This window comes from Panthera onca, chromosome C2 (assembly GCF_046562875.1).
Source record: "Panthera onca isolate mPanOnc1 chromosome C2, mPanOnc1 haplotype 2, whole genome shotgun sequence".
NCBI lineage: Eukaryota > Metazoa > Chordata > Mammalia > Carnivora > Felidae > Panthera > Panthera onca.
In genome coordinates, this window is record NC_138347.1 from 30,475,316 (window position 1) to 30,496,844 (window position 21,529).

At 35.6% G+C, this 21,529-nt stretch overlaps 1 protein-coding gene across 19 annotated transcripts in view; it reads left to right on the plus strand.

Annotated features, from left to right (window-relative positions):
* ROBO2 (roundabout guidance receptor 2) overlaps positions 1-21,529 on the plus strand; it is a 1,697,359-nt gene that overhangs the window by 1,150,255 nt on the left and 525,575 nt on the right. For all 19 annotated transcript variants that reach the window (XM_060640255.3, XM_078452891.2, XM_060640254.3 and 16 more), the window contains one exon: positions 11,754-12,080. In XM_060640255.3, coding sequence (XP_060496238.1) covers positions 11,754-12,080 — 327 coding nt within the window. The remainder of the gene's footprint in view (positions 1-11,753; positions 12,081-21,529) is intronic.

A 21,529-nucleotide genomic window follows, 5' to 3' on the forward strand; every position in this document is an offset into this window, starting at 1 on the left:
GAGTATAGTGAGAGAGTTTATCCAACTAAAAAATTTACACTTTATACTAACATTAATTAAGTAAACATTTACTGAGTGCTTACTTTGTGCTTATGGAAATAAATCATTCAGCCTTCTCAGCAATGTTATTAGATAGGTCCTGTTATTAGATAGGTTTTATAGATAAGGAAAACAACATGTGGGGAAGGTAAGAAACTAGCCTGCATTCACAATCCGATCCAGCACCTGGATAAGAGCAATTTTAAGTCAGAGTCCTCTTGTTAAGAGAGTCTCTATTAACTGCCAAAGATGTACCTTACAAAAAGGCACATGCACAGATGTTCACAAAAATTTGCATCCAATTTCTGACATCTCCTCTCTGCCATTCCACATGAGCCCATCTGTGGCTTAAGAACCATATCAAAAAATGATAATAGAGCAATGCCGTGAGATTCATATGTTAGGCCAACTTCTTAAGTATAACTACAGCTGGCTTTTGAACAACATGGGTTTAAACTTGCACAGGTCCACTTATACGCATTTTTTTTTGTTTTTGTTTTGTTTTGTTTTGTAATGCTCTGGCTATAAAAAGCTTTGTTGTTTGCACCTGATCCACGTTTTGCTCGAGGGCTCCAGAGGGGTTAAAAAGCTTCCCCGTGCCTGCAGGGAGAGGCTCAGGCAGAGGCTCTGACACCAAGAGGGATATCAAAGGGGCTCCCCAAGAGCCACTGGGCTCTGGAGGCTCCTATGCATTCTTGAGACAGCCTTTGAAAGCGCTACTCCCCCAGCCCAGTGTCAGGGCCTGCCAGCCAGCCTGTGGAGGTTAGTCAGGTGGTTACCATCTTCTTGATGTTTTACTCCTTCAACCAGGAAGTGATTCTCCAGGAAGTCACAGAGGTGGAGGTTTGCATGGCAGAACCCAGGATGTGCAGATACAAAAGGACTTAGTTCAGATTCTCCTTCAGGACCATGGTGGCTTCCACGGCACCCTGGGTTTTACCGATTTATATTGGGACAGCTTTTGCACTTCCTAGGGGAGCGCACAGCTGCTGGGCTGATTTTGCGTTTTCAAGAGACACTTGACACCCTTGAGATTCCCTCGGCCAACCCCCAAATAAGTGGCACTTGTCCTCCTGAGCCACTTATGGTCAAAATAGAAGCCCAGAGAGAGGTAAGTGTAGGAGGGCCACATATACATGTTGACCTGAGGGTTGTTTGTGGCCCCTATTTCAGTGGACTAATTTTGATGAATATGGGAGCTCGTGGTTGGTCGGCAATAAGGAGCTAAGCTCAACAAACAAACCGACAAAAACAAAACCCCCAAAAACATTGTTGACTGGTCTGGGAGGCAGAGGATAGCTGAGAAGATGGTTCTGAAGGCTGTGGCTAGAAAAGAGGTTGGAGGGTAGTCGGAACTTGGAAGAAGGGCATTTCAGGGTCTTTCTATCCAAACACTGTTGAAGCAAAAGACAGATTCATCATAAATGAATTTTCCTTCAGATTTTCTTAATGATAGTTTGTTTACTTTATTTTACTTTATTATAAGAATATAATATAAAATACGTATAACATAGAAAATATATGTTAATCCACTGTTTATGCTATTGGTAAGGCTTCCAGTAAACAGGAGACTAGTAGTAATTAAGATTTTGGAAAGGCAAAAGTTATACATGGATTTGTGGATTTTTGACTACGGGGTCGACAGAGTTAGAGAGTCAAGAGTCTACAGCCCCCTCCCCAAGTTGTTTAAGAGTCAACTGTAGAATGTCTATTGGAAGTGAACAAGGCTCAAATCAGTCATTGTGTGCATTACTTAGACATGAGACAGCTAATACGTGGCTCGTGGCAGTTGTAATTTTTTGGGTAATGCTTTAGCAATTATTCTCTTAAGAAATTTTCTGAATTGTGCTAATATTTTCAATTCTATTTTTAAAAAAAATCTTTAGTATACTATATGGTAAAAGAAGTTTGCAATATTGACTAGGTCACTGAATCTCAATTTAAGTTTATAATAAAATAGTTAGGCTAGAGGAAAATATATCACGAGTTCTACACAATTAGCAGAGACTAAATATTTCACAAAGTTTAGCATGCATGTAAAATATGAGTGCTGTTAGGAATGTTGTTTTCTGATGCTGACACTGGGGGCTTTGGAATCTATGGTTACAATGATTAACACTACTGCTACAGAATTTTCAAAATATATTGCTTAAGAAATAAAGTAGAAGGTTAAATGTTATCACTCCATTGGAGCTTACATAAAACAAATGCCATATTTTTGAAATAAGTTCATAGTCTCCATCAAATATATGTTGATGTTTTTAGAAAATTAAACATCGTTAAACATTTTAATGAGTTTGGAAATTGTCCCATTGCATATCTCTTATAAAGTCTAATGAAATTTTGAAACCACATTGAAATATTTTAAATATGATGATCAGAAGATGAATTTCAAGGATATCTTCCTGGAATAGAGTTTGCTTTGTCATTGTAAGGCAAATCTACATAACCCATGAAAACCTCTGATTTGGTGGCAAATCACTCTTTAAAGAATGCCTTCAACCATGGTAAGGTGTAGCAAATTGATTTGAAATAGTATTGGATGAGTGTCCAGGTTAATACATTGGCTCCACACTGACTTGTTGGAAAATGAATTCATAAAGTAGGAAATTAATTTGTTATTTCTCCAGAGGAAATCACTCCTAAAAATTTACTAAAAACTTTTCAGGTTTGTGGTTTCAAAATGTCTCTGCAATGTTGTAGAGATATCCCCATGTGTCTACTCCTGGCTTCAGTTTCTTTTGGCGACTGGTCTAACTTTCCCAAACAATCATGCCTTCCCCTGTATGTTGGGACTGTGTTGCCTAGATCCACCTTCTTAGGTGAGGTCGGCGGCACAGTGCGTTGGATTTAGGCAGCCAGAAAATGTGTAATAAAAAGCAATTAAAACTTACATAATGAAGGTACTAAATAACGTTAAGGAGGTGGAGGAAAAAAATATGGAAAATGTGTCCCACTTTTAGTATCTTCAGCAATTTCTTTTAAGAGTACTTAAGTAAAGCCCTGACATACACTTGTGAAATTCAGAGAAAAAGTTTTATGAAATCTGTCTCAGTTGCTTTCCCCTAAAATAGCAACCTGTTTACCCTGAATAAGGAAAGAAATGTTAAATATCTTGACTAAGGTTGTATTTTACATAATTGATAAAATATTTACTTTTAAGATAAGCATCCCTATCTTAGCAGTTGGTTTTTGGTTAAAATGATTTTTAGAACCATGTATTTATTGGCCATGAAAATAAATTTCATAGAAATGTAAGAATAAATTACAAGTGTTACATGAGCTAGTTTTTAAACAAAAGTTTTTAAAGCATTGTTAACTTTTGGAGCGTTCCCTAAGAAAGCATTTGATTAGCCATTTCTTTTGATAGACCTATCAAGGCAAACTTTCTAATTTATATTTTATTAAAAGTATGAGCATTAATCTACCTCATGTATCTTTAAAAATTTGCTCTGTGCTAGTAAATCTAAGCCTGCTACCTGTTATCTTCTCTTGTCGTTATGTCCTTTATGATGTGACAGCCATTGTCATGTTATGAAACAACAAATTTGTAGGAGTTTACTGTTCCATTTGCCTCAATTTTAGGATGACAAAATAGTGTTATAAGAAAGTTTAGGTAACTTGCTAAAGGTCATATACCTAATGCATACAATGACCCAGGGGGGGAAAAATCAATTAAGCCAAAACAAAAATAAACTGAAATCTAGTGCTTGGTTGGGACTTTCCATTTTAAATTTCCAAAAAAAATATGGCTAAGAAAGAGGCATAATGGACAAAGAAAACTCATCCTAAAAACAAAGCTTGTATTCCTAGATATGGTAACTATAGTTCTTGTAGTCTCAGTTTTGGAGAAAAACTTCAGTTCTTTGGTTCTCTATTTCTTTTTTCTTCTCATCTGTAATGTGGGGATTTGAGATGAGAGGGTCTTTCGTGGCTTCATCTTCTTCCTGTTGGACCTAGAAAACTGGATAATGGGGATGCTGCTGGATGCCATTGTGCATAACTGAAACTTCCAGAATCAAGGTTACTTGTTAAGTTTGACAAGAAACATCTTTTATACTTGTCACTTCCCATTCATATACTTTGCCCTTTAGGTTTATGACATTGAAAAGCCATATAGAAATTTTATAGTAAATAAGTAGTTTTTGGAGTTCTCAATTTTAATTTAAACTTATTTTTAACATGGTACTACTGTGCTTCCAGAAGGAATGAGAATCTTATAAATTTATTTAATTCATTGCCAAATCAGGTCATCTCCTGAGAGAGTTTTACTAAGGTTAAATGGATAAAACAGTTTTTGTGTTTCCTGAATATTGACTTGCTCACCACATCCTATCATATATAGGACTTATGTGGGGGGGAAAATGATCTGTTTCCCCCCTCCCTCATAAAGGAAGTATACTAGAATTTATTCATCATGAAGAATTCAAGGATAGAAAAGTTACAAGGATAGACTTGATGGAGTGATCAATTCCATTTCATTACAAATTATGTTAGCTCACTAATCAGTGTGGATGGAGTTTCTAGTGGCACTGGGATATGTTGCTTTCCATGGAGAAAATTTTGATAGGATTTATTTTCGCAAAATAGAAAGCAGTAACAACTCATTTTGAAATCTAGTATAAAGGGATCAACCTGGTCTAGCTAAAATTTACCTTGCAGAAAAACATTAATGCAAGAATGGCCTCAGAAAACATCAACTCTTAGCATTGTGATTAGGGTTTTAAGGAGGAAATATTGGGGGGGTGGATCTTTGTTTATAGAAGAGAAAAAAAATAAGGTGCTCACTACATGTCCTGGTAGTCTATGTGTAATTTCTTTTCATCATCCAAACTGGCTGATGAGTCATTTGGTATTCTGATTTGCACCTGGTAAAGTGAAGCATAAATATTTGCTGGTTAATAACCCATATCCCTTTTTCCTTCCACAATGACCTCCTCCTCAATGTGATGGGTCAGGAAACCTTGATTTTTTTCATGTAGCACTATGCACCTCTCTGAGGGAGGGAAAACTTCAGGAAGTATCTCTGGTCACATTCAAAATTTGAGTAATCAGAAAGAACCTTGCTGGCTTAGTCTTACTAGGGTTTTTTTTTTTTTTTTTTTGAAAATATTCATAACTGTCTTAATGCTTTGTTAGAGGTCAAAATCAACCTTAGCTTGACAATAGCCAGACCTCCAGGATCCTGTAAGTCTTCTTTAACATATGAAATTCCTTTAGAGACTTCCTTTATCTCTACCTGCATACCCCCAACTTAAACATATATAATCAGTCACTCCTCACAATCAGAGTGCAGCTCTTTCTGCCCAAGTGTCCTATCCCTATGCTTTAATAAAGGTACTTTTTGCACACACAAAAAAGAAAACAACAACAGCAAAACACATGGTTATTATTAACTAGGAGATAGTACTGTGTCTGTTTTTAGGAAAAAAACAACAACAGATGCTGCACAGAAATTTGGCTGGAGGGAGTGTATTTGCCAAGAATTTCTTCTGCCTTTTAAAAAACATCAGAAAAGTTTGTGTTGTTTAACTTGACCAGATATGACTATATAGTGAAAAATATAGCTTTCACTGTGAGTGAAATATGAGTGAAAAGTAAAGCTTAGTTCAAGGAAATACTATACTCGATAAGTGAACGATGAGGAAGGAGCAGTTTACCTCTGAAATGAAATCAACAATTGTTCTTCTAGGTGCTTTATTCTCTTTTATTATACTGTGTAATTGAAGTCACTCTAAAAACAAAAGTTACTCTAGCACTCACTGAGTAATATATATTTAAATAAATATATATTAAGCATATTTATAAATATATTTATGAGTTAGGATTTTATACTTCTACTCCAACTCTCTAACATTTGAAGAGCAAATAAACTACTCTGTTTTTTTATTAAATATTTTACCAACGATCATTTCAAAATCATTGTTTGAGAATCCCTGAGAAGCAGAAAAAATCCATTATGTAATTTTGGGTGCTTAGAACCTCATTCAAAGATGCTTCTGCATGCACCTGACTAATTTGTTGCCAGGTATAAGTCATGACTTTCCAGACCAGTTTAGACCAGGTCAGAGGGCATGACCTTCTCCTGGTCAGCATGCCAAAAATGACTGTCTTAGACCTCTTCCATTTGTAACTTCTGACGCTTCTTGTTCACTGTGGGGACCAAGAATCTGCATTTTAAGGAGATATCCCGGGTAATGCTGATGCTGGTAGTCTGAGAATTATGTTTTGAAAACCAAGGAAAATATGATTAGAGGCATCTATCTGACTCATTTCAGTCAAACTTAGAGGAGGGTTTTGGAATTAGGGTAGTTGTAATGTGCGTTCTTTACTTATTCTTACATCCAGTTTTTAAGAATCCTGAATATTTTGGATTAAAGGTCTTAAGTTCTAATTCTGTTTCTGTTAGCTCTTTAATTATGAACAAGTCACTTGGCTGTTTTATAGTTTACTTTCATGGTTAGCAACAATATACATTTGGATGTTCATCTTTAAGTCCCTGTGACTATTTTCTGTTTGTTTGTTTGTTTGTTTGTTTTAATAAGAGATGAAGAAAGTTGAATAAAATGCTTTTAATTATAACTTGACTGGGGTGCCTGGGTAGTTCTGTTGGTTAAGCATCCGACTTCAGCTCAGGTCGTGATTTCAGTTCGTGGGTTCGAGCCCTGTGTTGGGCTCTGTGTTGATGCCTAGTTCAGATTCTGTGTCTCCTTTTCTCTGCCCTTCCCCTGCTCATGTTCTCTCTCTCTCTATCTCAAAAATAAATAAGCATTAAAAATTAAAAAAAAAAACCACTTGACTTTGTGAATGTCCTATTAATAATTGAAATAAAAAGGTGTCTAGACTTGCTGCAAGAAAAGTTAGAATTGCAGGTAAATCTGATATTTTGCTTAGCCGATCTGTTCATATAAGAATCCCAAATAATTACATGAGCAATATTAACACTGCAGTCAAAGTTGTTTTTTTTTTTTCCCATCTGAAATCTGGAGAAAACAGTTTTATGATCCTATATAAAAGAAATATAAGTGAAAAAATTAGTTATTAATGGAAAGTGACAAACAGGTACTCTAAAGCAGATTGGCAAACTTTTTCTGTAAAGTATCAGCAGATATTTCCAACGTTTTAGGCCACATGAGGTCTCTTTCCTCTTCTACCTTCTTTTTAATTGTTCCTCTTTCTCCTTAGTCTTCTAACAACACTAAAAATGTAAAAAACGTTCTTAGGGGAGGGCCATGCAAAAACTGGTTACAACAGTGCTTCTCAAACTTTGCCTGCAGAGGCATCCCTGAGGGGGTGCAGATTTTGATTGTGTAGGTCCTGGGTTGGGCTTGGAGTCCTGTATTTTCCAATTTGCCTTTGGATGTCAAAGTTCGACAGTTTTCAGGACACTTCATGTAAAGTACAGCCCCCTCTACTGTTCAGTTTTGAATCCCCATTAAGTTTGGCTGACAACTCAGCTGTCTTTTTTTTTTTTTTAAACGAAATAATTGGGTTATTTGGCCCAATAATGTAGCATACCTAGTAGTTTAGTGGTCCTTCCTAATTTTAAAGACCCAGACCTCTTTGCAAATTTGATGAAATCTTTGGTCCCCTCACGATTCTCCTGTTCTGCCCACACATGAGTACCCATTTTTGTACAATTTTAAAGAATTCACTACCTACCTAAAGCTTATCTATCTTAAGGTCACTGCTATATTGCATAATGTCTGAATTTAAGGGAGTTCAGAATTAATCCCCTCAGTTTTAATAACATCTTAAAATTTAGATATATTTCTGTAGATCTACATGTCTGCATTTGTTTGTGTATCTATCAACCTATATGGTGAAACCTTTCAGCTTTATTTTATGCCCTGTTGGATATTGCTGACCTGATGATTATATTTCAAAACAAGAATTATAAATGAAGATATAACCTAATTGTTGGCATGGGTGAACATGAATTCTTACCCCTTATGTTAAGCTTGTTCACAATGCCTTACCCATGACTTTTTAGAAATTGCTTTATTGAAATAATTTATATGCCACATAACTCACCTATTTAAAGTGTGCAATATAATAGCTTTTATTATTATCACGGAGTTGTGCAACCATCACCGTAATCAGTTTTAGAATATTTCATCACCTCCAAAAGATACCCTTGATACCCCTTCACATCCAACTCCTATTCCCCACCCTAGATAATGACAAACCTGCATTGTGTGTCTATTTTCCTCTTCTGGACATTTCATATAAATGGTGTCATGTAATATGTGGCCTTTTGTGATAAGCTTCTTTCACTTAATATAATGATTTTAAGGTTCATCCATGTTGTAGTGTGTATAAGGACTTCATTCTTTCCTCACTGCTGAATAATATACCATTATGTGGATGTACAACATGTATTAGTCAGTTGATGGACATTTGGGTTCTCTCTTTTTTTTTGTTATTATGAAGAATGCTGTTATGAACATTACATTAGACTCATGTGCAAGTTTTTGTGTGGCTATAAGGTTTCCTTTCTCTTGAGTTATATCCCCAGAAGTCGAATTGTTCGGTCATATGTTAATTCCAAAATTTTTGAGAAAATCTAGAATATTATCCGAAGTGGCTGCACCATTTTACTTTCCCACCAGCAATGTATGAGGCTTTCAGATTTTCCACATCCCTGGCGATACTTGTTATTTTACTTTTTTTTTTCATTATTGCTATTCTTCTGGGTGTGAAGTATGTCTCACTGGAGATTTTGATTTACATTTCCCTAGTAGTTAATGATGTCAAGAATCTTTTCATGTGCTTATTGGCCATTTGTCTGGCTTTGTTTGCAAAATATCTATTTCAAATCCTTTGCTTATTTTAAAATTTGGTTATTTGCATTTTTTTGCATTTTTTTATTATGCTATGAGTTCTTTATATTCTAGATATAAGTCCCCTATCAGCTATATGATTTGCAGATATTTTCTTTCTGATTCTGTGGGTTGTCTTTTCATTCTTTTGATTCCCCACCCCCCGCCCCCAAGCACAAATATTTAAATCCAATGAGTCCAATTTATCTGTTTGATTTGTTGCATGTGCTTTTGGTGTCCAAGAAAGTTTTCCTTAACTCACGGTCATGAAAATTTGCTCTTATAATTTCTTCTAAAGGATAGTTTTACCTCTTCCATTTAGATTGTAGATGTCTTTTTGAAGTTTTTATAACAGTGGGAATACAATGACTAGAAGAATATCCAAGGGTGACAACACCAGATTAGGTTTACATGTGCTATAGTGATTAATGGGTAAAGTTCTCTGAGGGCTTATTGGACATGCTGGATTCTAGGTGTAATTGCTAAGGGGGCTAGATATTTTGCCTTTTTTTCCTTTTATAAGTCCATTATTTTCTATTTTATTTAATAAGTATTTGTGTATTTCAGGTTCTTTGCAGGCCTTCTCTGGGCCAACTGCCAAATAAGGTGGGGAACTATTTGATAAAGTGAAGAGCACTCTAATAACATGGATGATTGACTTGCTTTGTTTTAATAACAGAACAACTTTGACATAGGGGGGCTGCAGATAAGTGCACGTGGCAAATTAGAGAACAAGAAAGGTATCTAAACAAGGTGATTGTAGCCTATATGCCTGTTACATGAAGAGTAAGATTAACTGTTGTTCCATTTTAGGATCAGATTGTATGGCTCTGAGACCAGATCTTTACATTTGGGAATATGTTACTGATTTGCCACTGTGATTAGACATTCATATTTAAATACTTTGAGATCTTTTCTGATTGTTTCTTTTAAAATACATCTTTTTATATTCTTGAAATTCCTCATTTGCTTTTGTGATCCAGTATTTTCAATATATATATATATAACCTTCTTTGTTATTGTGATGCACAAGGTGATTACCTGTCCATATTTATATGCTTTGGGTTTTTTTAGTGCTTTAAAAAAAATAAATTCTGACCTTTGTACTCTTTTGCTTTAGGTACCCAGCACTTGTAATGTTTAAGTTCCTTCTTGGATCTGATGAGATAACAAATTGTATTCAACAACCTTGGGAAGTTAATATTTCTCAGATTTATTTATTTTTGAAGCTGAAATGTGCTAATATTAGATGATTGGTTGGAAAATGTTAAAACTTGTATCTAGACTATCATTATGACCTCACACATGGTTATTTTTTTAAGTTTATTTATTTATTTTGAGAGAGAGAGCACTAGCAGGGGAAAGGCACAAAGAGGGTGAGAATCCCAAGCAGGCTCCACAGTGTCAGCACAGAGCCTGATATGGGGCTCGCTCTCACGAACCAAGAGATCATGACCTGGGCTGAAATCAAGAGTCTGACACTTAACTGACTGAGCCACCCAGGCACCCCAACTGACACGGTTATCTCTTTCACCATCTCTGTTAGATTTATGCGCAAGAGCTGGTAAGACCCTTTCACAAATAATGGCCAGTGACACCTTATAAACTAAAAATATATAAAACAACACATTATGAAAATTTTGATCTCAAAATACCAACAGGTTGTTTTCTTCCTATTCTTTCTACCACTTAATGGCTCCCCTTACATTGTACTTACAAGGAAGTCATTGGTGCCTACAACTCTTCCTGACTCTATGGTGAGATAGCATATTCTATCAAGGGTTATTTTATGGTATGCCTCTGTCTTCTTTTTTCTACCTTCAGCATCATTTCTCAAAGTCACGTTCTTTTTATTGTTCTCCAGAATAGTTAAGTAACTTTCTCCTTTTGCCTCCATTGCTCTTTATCTTTTATAGTGCGCACCAAAACTATCTAATACAGATAGTCATGTCACTGCCCCCTCAAAATCTGTTAGCCATATAGAATGAAGATCACAATCCTTAGCATGTTATTTAAAGCCCTTTTTTTCTGGGCTCCAAAACTACCCTTCACCCCCACCTGCCATATCAATTTCCTCCCTGATTATGAAATATATTATTTATGCATATACTCTCATGTTCTCATGTTGTTTCTTCAATTTGAATGTCTTTTCCCCTCTATTTACATAGTTTTATTCTTTACAGCTCAATTAAATGTCACCTTTTCGGGGGAGGCCTCATTATAATCCAGTTAAAGTTAACATTTCTTTTTCCACTCTCTTCCCATAATGCATTTCTTGGACCTCCATGCAACATTTATTTTATTTTAATGTAATGATTTATACTTGAATTCCTCAGTCATATATCCCTGAGTTCAAATCCTGCCTCATCAGCTTATTTCCTCTACATTTCTGGGAAATTGATGTCATTTCCTGAGATGCTTCCTTATATGTTAAATTGAGTTAATATTTGTATATAATTTGTGGGTTATCTTTTTATGTTAAATCTGATGACACAATGCCAGTATGATACACTGCATTGTATATTCTAGATACTTGCCCACTTGGCTTTGTCCCCCAGTAGACAGTAATCACTTCAAGGATAGGAGATCGATCTTACTCTTCTTAGCACCCAACAGAAAATCTCATATTCTCTTTTACTTTGCTTGTCACAATTCATGGAAAATTTAAACCTAACTCATCAGAATTAACATATTAATTCAATGGTATATTGTCACATTCTGCAAAGGAGTGGCAACGACTTAGGAGCTGCATCAAGAACCAAAGAATGAAGCATGAATAAAATAGTAATAAGGGCATTTTGAATAATTGGGGATTTCAATGTGAACATAAGCCAAACGAGAGCTATAGATAAGGAAATGTTAAAGCTTGTCTTCATTCTGTCCTGTTTGTAGGATCTCGTCTTCGCCAGGAAGACTTCCCCCCACGGATTGTGGAGCACCCTTCAGATGTCATTGTCTCTAAGGGAGAGCCCACCACTTTGAACTGTAAGGCAGAGGGCCGGCCAACGCCCACCATTGAGTGGTACAAGGATGGTGAGCGGGTGGAGACTGACAAGGATGATCCCCGGTCTCACAGGATGCTTCTGCCCAGCGGATCCTTATTCTTCTTGCGCATTGTACACGGGCGCAGAAGCAAACCTGATGAAGGAAGCTACGTTTGTGTTGCAAGGAACTATCTCGGTGAAGCAGTGAGTCGAAATGCATCTCTGGAAGTGGCATGTAAGTAAACACAATGAATCTTATAAATGGCGTGCACTTTAACTTTGATTTATTTTTAGTAAGCTTTGATTTGTCCCTGTGGCTACTTAATACCTAAAGAAGAAAAGTCAACACACTGTGCATAATTTTACTTTGCCTTCTCCAAAGAGCTGGTCAAAATAATGTCAAGCTATGGTATTACAGTAAATTTATTTATATTGAATCAAAGTGGAAATTATGCTTTTACATTAAAGCAAAGTGGCAATGATGCTGATATTTAAAATTGGAATTATTAATGAAAGATATAATCAAGTATTAAAGTCAGCCATTTATTTATTTATTTAAAAAAACTTTTTTAAATGTTTTTATTTATTTTTGAGACAGAGAGAGACAGAACATGAGCAGGGGAGGGGCAGAGAGAGAGGGAAACACAGAACCTGAAGCAGGATCCAGGCTCTGAGCTGTCAGCACAGAGCCTGACGTGGGACTTGAACTCACAGACTGTGAGATCATGACCTGAGCTGAAGTCGGATGCTTAACCGACTGAGCCACCCAGGTGCCCGTAAAGTCAGCTATTTTAAAATGTAAAATTTATGTCTAATGTGGCCTCAAATATAGGGCATATTCAGTATTTTATACTTGTTTGTGTTACTTATCTATATATAAAGTATTATGTTATATTATATTATATTATATTATATTATATTATATTATTAGTATTGCTAAATCTAACTTTTAACAAATGACCTTAAAAAGAATATACTCCCTAGATTATATTAACTCTTTTATTACTTCCAGTCTGAACTCAGGAATCACTACCCTAGGTGTGTAGGGTAGAATACAGGAACAATAACAACAACTCTATTTCTTTATTTTTTCTACCAACAAAACTCATCAGAGAAGAAACCTGGTTTTTATAAGGACAAAATGTTTATACATGGAAGGGTCTTGTTCAGTCTTGGGAGTCGGCAATAGTTAAAGGGTTGACCTCTGGCACTTAAAAAAAAAAAAAAAATATATATATATATATATATATATATATATATATATATATATATATATATATATATATATATATATATATATATTTATTTATTCATCAGATAGCCCGAATAGCATTAGTAAGTCAAGAGGTCAATGCTTTGCATCTATGTGAACATTGCCTTCATAAGTTCATACATTATTTTCCAGAATATATTAAAATACATGATAGATTTGTTTATTATTATTATTATTATTATTATTATTATTATTATTATTATGGTTTATAGGTAAGGATCAAATTTGTGTCCTAATTTAAACAGTACCATGAAACTTTGATATTAGCTATTCTGTGGAAAGATTTTATCTGGAATTGATCATTAATAAGATGGTAACAATTGGATGTAAAAAGTTTACTCTTCACCTTTCTGGTTGTACCAGTAGGTCTTCATAGATAAGAAAATTGAGATGCTTCAAGATGCACGAGACTTATTTATGTAGCTGGGAAGGGAGTGCAAAATAATAGCTCAACGTCTCATGTCTGTAATTAAACTTGGTAGTTATACTCATGTGCAACATGGTATCAAACTGGATTGGGAAACTTGCATATATGTGTGTTGCAATTCTCTAGAATATGTCAGCTTTACACAGGGAAGCATCTTTTAGTAAATAAAATCATAGGATTTCTTCTTCAGCTACCTAGATGAAAGCTTTTGTTCTTAAGTGTCTGAACTTTTGATTTACAGTTTGTACCAGGAAATCTGAAACACACTAATGCTTGAAATGTGTATGTCCAATAGGAAAGGCTACAAGAATTCTAAAACCCAAATTTGTTTTGTGAAGTACTTTGCGATAGGGGCATTAGAACCTTAGCTAGCAATGCTATTTTGCACAAGGTCCCAGGTAATTTCATTTTTATAATTGACTTCAAAAAGGAGCTAAATTAGATGCAGCTTAGTGAGATTTGAAATGTACACACAAAAACCTCAAAAATAAATATTCCTGACTCTTCTATTTTTATTTTGAAATATCTTATTCCTGGAATTTTTCAAACGCATTGAAATATTTCAATGTCAAATTCCATTGATTTCCCCCCCCCCACCACCTCCCTTTATAGGAAATGTTATTGGCATTATTCTCCCATTTTATAGATAAAATGAAGCCCGTGATGGTTAAGTGACGAAGACTTAGGCAATAAGTTAATGGAGATTTGAAGACCAGATCCTGATTAGTCTAATTTTAATTTTAGGGAATTGTGCCATATTTGGGAAAACACTCTAATTGAAATTTGGCCTACTCCACAAATAGCAATAAAGAATTTTTAATTAAAATGTTTTTTTTTAATTTTATCTACTCAGCAACAAATATCTGTTTTTAATCTTCAACTAATTTTTCTTCTTAATATTAAAGTTTATCTAAATTGCCAGTCATTTTATTGTTGGGCAGCTATAAACATTTTTTTCCCCTGAACCTTAGCTTTGTTAAAATTCTTCCCTGCATGCATTCATCTTGTGTTTTTATTTAATCTAAAGATTGCTCGCTTTCCTACTTGTGTCATTAATAATCAATCACACTTGTTTTAGGAGGAAAATTTTAAACCATGATTTTCTTCTTTTGTAATGTGACAGTAGCACTTTTTATTTTTAAATCAATGAGCTTTGAGAAATTCTAAAAATACTTTTTGACCTAGAGAGGAAAACAAGAAGGCTTCTAAATTGGATTGAGCTAGTGAATAAAATTCTTTCTTCTAATGCCGTGTCAACAGTTCATGCCATTTGAGGCAACACAAGATCAAATAATACCCATTTATATGCTACTCATCTCTTTCACATTAGATCATCAGTCATCTGTCTTTCCTTATGTGTTTCATAAAATGTATTAATATGGAAATTTGGGTCAAAGCATTGTGGTGTTTCAGTATTATTTGCTACCAAGGTATATATTTTTAAATAAAATGATACAACAATAGTGATAGATGAGGTACATGTTTGGCCTTCATAATTTAGAACACTTAACCTAAATGCTCAATTATGACACATCTCTTTTTCATCCAGTAAAGGAAAGAATGGAAGCCTAGCAACACTGTGTATGAGAACTATAGGTAGCTTGAAAGATTGGTGAGCACCATAAGTTGGGAAAGTAGATTTTTTTTGTTACGTAAAACAATCCTTGAAAGAGAATTAAAAATTGGGTTAAGGAGATGATGATTGAAGTCAGAGATGAGTCAATAAGTTGTCAAATCATTCAGAAAAGAGTATATATCAGATTTTGAACTGAAAATAGCAGTGAGGATTGAAAGAAGGAAATAGAATCAGTCATATTTAGAAATTATAAGGCATATCACTTTATGGTCAGTTTAGGGATTCAGGGGATACGAGATGATTCCCAGTGGTTGCTTCTTTGGTTTTTTGTTTGTTTTTGTTTCTGTTGAGGGACTAGGTCTATACTGCTACATCCGTAGGGGTGGCGGGTACAGGAGAGAAGAAACAACTGAACTGGGAATAGGAGATTGAGGTGAGCTTTGGCTGTATTGTTTGACATACCAATGAGACCTCAAGGTAAACATATCTCATGTTCCATTAAAAAGGGAATTTCTAGAATTGAGAAGAGAGGTCTTTACCACATAGAAGGTAAAGTGATGAGAGGAGAAAAAGAAGTAGACATGACTGCCCAGGCAGGCTGTGGTCAGGGATGGTTAATAAGGGCTGAGGTCACTCCTGTTGCTTGGAACTCCCATATTTAATGGTGGACAAAGGAAAGAAGTACTGGATCAGGAGGTGCTGAGAGGTATCAGCGTGATGACGTATGGGGAGTGAAGGGACAAGAAAAGGAAACAATTTTAAGAAAGAAAAAGTATTTTGCAATGCAAATGTCATGTGATGGTTGAATAAAAAGTACCTGTGGGCTCTAGGAGTGGAAAGTGAACACGTCAGCTGAAGAATGAATCAGCAGTGGAATTGGGGTGGCAAATGCTGCCATTCTCCCAAGAATTTAGCTGTGAGTGGATTGTGAGGGAACTAGAGCAAGGTATCTAGGTCTCTGCACTATTGCCATTTGGGGTTGGATAATTCTTTGTTGTGGGGCTGTGCTCTGCATTGCAGGATGTTTAACAGCACCTCTGGCCTTTGCCTAGGAGATGGCAATAAGACCTGCTCCCCCCCCCACAACCCCCCGTCCCAGTTGTGACAACCAAAAATGTCTCTGGACTGCCAATTGTCCCTTGAGGGGTCAAAATCAGTTGAGAATTACTGATCTCTGGTATCTAGGTGATTAAGAGTATACGGATAAGTAGCAAACTTGTTACAACTTTTATTATGAAAAGATTATTGATTAAAAAATACGGAAATGTTTGGACTCTCTTTGCTTCGCCTTGATTTTCATTTTTCATTTCAAAAATCTTGGTTTCTGCTGTCAGATGAAATGTGCAATTTTATTGATAACCGTCTATCTTGGCAGGTTGTAGAGAAGTCAGCCCATTCTTTACCATACTGTAAAAACACGTTTTTGTTTTCCTTTCATACAAACTTCAGTTTTATGTAACATAATAATGCGCTTGAGGAAAAAAAAAAACATTCAAGAGGGCATCATTGATATGGAGTGTCCAATCACTTACCTCATGTTTGCTTTCTCCCTCTTAATTTGTAAAGAAAAAAAAATAGCAATCCAGAAAGTACTTTTCAAATCACTTGAACTCAAGAAAGGTATTCAGGTGAAAGCAACTTTTACATATTTGGGAAACAGAATTGCGGGATTCCCACCAAAGCACCTGGCACCGAAGATGTTAATACACAGTTTTCCAGTGAGCCCAAGAGAGCGGAGGCATAGCTGATGCAGATAGGATTTCAGTGTGAACACCAGTTGTCCCTGTGTTTGGAGCAGAAGGAGCACAGGGGTCCTTACCCATTTTGTGGCTGCCTGTGATATAGCCTGAGTCAGTGGTAACCCCTAGAGATAGCAGCTGTAGCCCCAGGTGGTAAATATATGACAGCAGCTTGATCTATCGACCAGGGTAAGAGGGGGTTCTGGCCTAAATGAAAATTCATGAAAAATTGATGAAGTCCCCAGATTATGTTTTCTGTTTCCTTTTCTCAGCACTATGCCACTGTAGAGAGGGGAGATTAAATGAGGTGCTGAACGCTTTAGTGGCAAGGAGGTTGTGGTTCAAAGGTCAGGGGTCACATAGAAACCGATCTCTCTCTCTCTCTCTCTCTCTCTCTCTCTCTCTATATATATATATATATATGTATTTTTTTTTTTTTTTTGCTTTCCTTACTTCGAAAGCAAAATACAAAAACTTTTCAGATTAGCTCTGATAGACTTCTGCTTTGATAAAAATAAAATGGCAAAATATTTAAAAGGTGGCTTTTGATGCAACTACAAAAGAGAGAATAGATGCGGTTTATAATTTAATTGGGAAACTAGAAATAGGTGGAATTCCATGACTGTGGGTTGATTTGTTTTTCTTTCTTTCTTTCTTTCTTTCTTTCTTTCTTTCTTCTCTTTCTTTCTGTTTCTGTGTATCAAGACTCATGCTGCAAGAAAGTCATTTAGACAAGGAAAAGGTCTTGCATTATTTATAGGTCACAGATTGCTAGAATAGCAAAGCTATGGAACACTCTGCAAACATAATGATCCAGTTTGCTTTAAATCCACAACTAAATTGATGTTTTATCTGTACAAGGAAGAGAGGTTACAGAAGTAGACCGACTTTAGTAATAGAGGTCACAGGTGGCATTAAAAATGAACACAAGGTAGTTTCTTGATATTTCCAAGTTGATATATATGTGACTTTTTTCTTTTTCTTTCATTTTATTTTGGCTGCAAATGAATGTTAGCCAGGCAAATTACCTTTATATTTCATAAAGACACAAAATAAATTAAATTTCAAAAAATGTTGAACCATGGAGAACTTTTTAAAAAAAAATTGCTTTATTGCTTTATTTAATTCACTTACCATACAATCTACCATTAAAAGTGTACAATTCATTGTTTTTCAGTACATTCACAGAGTTGCCCAACCCACATCACAATTTGATGTAGAACATTTTCATCACTCTTAAAGGAAACCCTATACCCATTAGCAGTCAATCCCTATTCCTCTCAAACCCTCCTGCTTCAGCCCTGAGCAAAGACTAATCTTTCCATCCCTGTACATTTGCCTAGTCTGGATATTTCATATAAATGGAATCATAAAGTATATGGTCTACGTGACTAACTTTTTTTCCTTATTATAATGTTTTCAAGGATTATCCTTGTTATGACATGTATCAGTACTGCGTTCCTTTATATTGCTGAATAATACTCTATAGAATGGATATACCCCATTTTATACATCTGCTCATTGGTTGATATGCATTTGGATTTTCTCCACTTTTTATATGTTATGAATAATGCTGCTATGAACATTCCTGTGCAAGTTTTTTTGCGTAGAAATTTGGTTTCATTTGGGTATTCTCTTGGGTATATATCTAAGGATAGAATTGCTGAGTCATATGGCTGGTAAATCTGTTTCACTTTTTGAGGAACTTACATGTTACTTTGAAGTTATCACACCATAACTATCCTAAAAGAAATAAATATACAAACAAACCTATCCTTTTTAATGCATAAGAGACAGTGAGTCAATCTGGAGCTGATATTTGTACATTTGGACCATAAAGAATGTAGGTGCAACTGATTTCTTCATGATTTTTCTATTTGTATTTGTACAAATTTTAAGAAAGAATTCAGAATTTTTTTTTGTAGGGTAGGGAATATTAATAGCTGAAAAATGTTTATAGCCCAAAGTATTTGAGCCATGTTATGGGTTGAATTGTGTTCCCCCCAAATTTATATGCTGAAGCTCTAACCCCTAGTATCTCAGACTGTGAGTTTATTTGAAGGTAGAACCATTAGAATGGTTAGAATGCAGCCACTACATTAGGTCCTAATTCAATCAGACTGGTGTCCTTATAAGAGAAAAATTGGACATGTAGAGAGACACCAGGGAGACAAATGCAGAAAGGAAATACCTTGTGAGGACACAGCAAAAAGGGGGAGGCCAGGGAGGGAGACCTCAGAAGAAACGGAACCCTACAACACCTCAATCTCAGATTCTGAGCCTCCAGAACTGTGAGAAAATAAATTTATGTTGTTTAAACCACCCAATCTTATGGCAGCTATAGCAAATTAATACAGGCCATTAATCTTAATACAAGAATAATCCCTTCTAACAGATAGTATTAAGAGGAAAGTAATGTTGAGAATCAAATATTGTTTGCATTCTATAGATTTTGTTCTGCCCCACAGTGCTAGTCTGAGGTTGGTTTAAAAGAAATCTGTAAACTCAGTAGAATGTATTATAAGCCATGAATGTATAGGCATCAATCAATCTAAAATATCTTTACCTGGGGGCTCCTGGATGGCTCAATCTATAGAGCCTAAGACTCTGCATCTTGGGTTGTAAGTTTGAGCCCCACATTGGGTGCTGAGATTATTTAAAAAAAAATTCAACTGGAAACAAAAGACAAAGTAGCAAACATTTTGGTATCAGAAAACAGATGTTTGTGGAAGCGTGTTTATGTGCACATACATACATCTGTGTTATTTTGGGCTCTTCTGTGTGTGTACCTTTTAATTTTGTGAAACTCCATCAAATTCTTTCAAATACATGTTGTTTCCTTAAGCTTTGCAAGTGAAGGTGTGAAATTGCTGCTGCTGGGGGACATGTTTGAATTTATGGTCTATTTAAATAGGTATGCTATATTTTGATATCAGGTTTCTGTTGATTGAATTGACTGCATGCAACCCCTCTTTGGTACAAGTCTCAAGTTGCTAGTCACTCAAATTAACATGAGTTAACCCTGACTCCAGGGAAAGCACATAAATGAAGTGAAATCTTGATGTCCTTTGCCTTTCTCAAAAGATTGTTTCTGAAAACAGTATTGTCCTGAGGTCTGCAAATATGTGAATACTGTCCATGGAGTGACAATCAAAACTGTTCATAATGATGCCAAGATGGGTCAATACAAAACATGCTCTGGTTAGTGCTGGTTTTCAACCCCAGCAACACTGTTCAGATGTGGTTAAAAAAAAAAAAAGTCAAGGTTTTGGAGGATTTCCCACCTATAAGCCTTCAATTTATTAGCTTTTGATTGGTGTGTAAATAAAAGTTGATACGGTTGACATTATACCTAGAAAACGTAATTTGGGGCTGCAACTTAAAAGCTTTTCTCTCAAGATTTGTGTTTCAGCAGAATCCGGGTCTCCAGTTTTCTTCTTTAGGTTGAATTCGTTTCTGATACGTCTAATACACGTTTCCATTCGCATGCAGCCCCCACAATGTTTCTATCTTTTCATGAAGGAGATTGTACTTCTTTCATGCATGAGTGGGTGTATATGGTGAGCTCATTATAAGAGTATAGAAGGGAAAACAGTACGTGAAATTTTATTCAGCTCTGCAATTTCCTCTTGTGGCAGTTGGTGGCTTCACTGCCAAAGGGTGAGGTTCTATTGTAAAATTGATAAAGTGTTTTACTCTGTATCATTGGAATTGGTTTTTCTCTTTAAGCTATTTTCAAAAGCAAAAACAACACTCCCAACCACCATTTAAGAAAACTTAGGAGATATTTATACATTTTTGGCAATTGGATAGATGTTTTACAAGAAATAATTTGGGTTCCTGCTTGGGGTGATTTCTATTATCTCTCTCAAGTTCCCTAGCACTACCTTCCTGGGGCTGCTCAGACAGCAATAGATGAATGTTTCTGGGCCTTGGGTAGAAATGAAGCTAGGATTGTAAGGGAGACAGGTGTTTTGATGACGTGACAGACAGACTGATACATAGGCCCAGACCCTGGTGAATCCCAACAGGTTTTCTTGGTATGTTTATTTTGTTTCTGCAGAAAATCTACCATCTGTAATCATGTATTCACTGATTAATCTAAACCTGTTGCACAACTGATCCTCAAAAGGCCAACAAACAAGGTTGTCACCCTGGATTACAGGCTCCAAAAGTCTGGCTGTTTGTCTTTGGCACAGTGGGTAGCATAGCAAGTAAAGGTTGGGAATTCAGCCTTCGTTCACACGTAAGCAGCGAAGGAGCTCTTTTTGTTTTTGTTTTTGTTTTTTTTTTTTTTTTTAATTATCTATACCTTTCCCCCTGAAAATCAGGCCATTTCCTAGTTATACAAGTATTTATAAAAGCAATCATTATGTTTTTTAATGTGGTTATCTAACATCTAAATCTGTACCAAGATTTTTATAACAAACTTTATAGTTTCTAAATGGAAATATAATGTAACTATTTTGTTTTCATAACAGAAGTCATATTTAATATAAACCATTTTATATATATTAACTGGCCTCATTTTCCTCTTCTTTGTTTTCTCTGCTTATTCACATTGAGTGAGCACATTCAGTATTTTTCCTTAAGTCCTTTAAAACATCTTTATTGGGTTTCTAGTTGTTAGGAACTGAAAGTGGTTTAAGAGATCCAGGTCTCAGTGGTC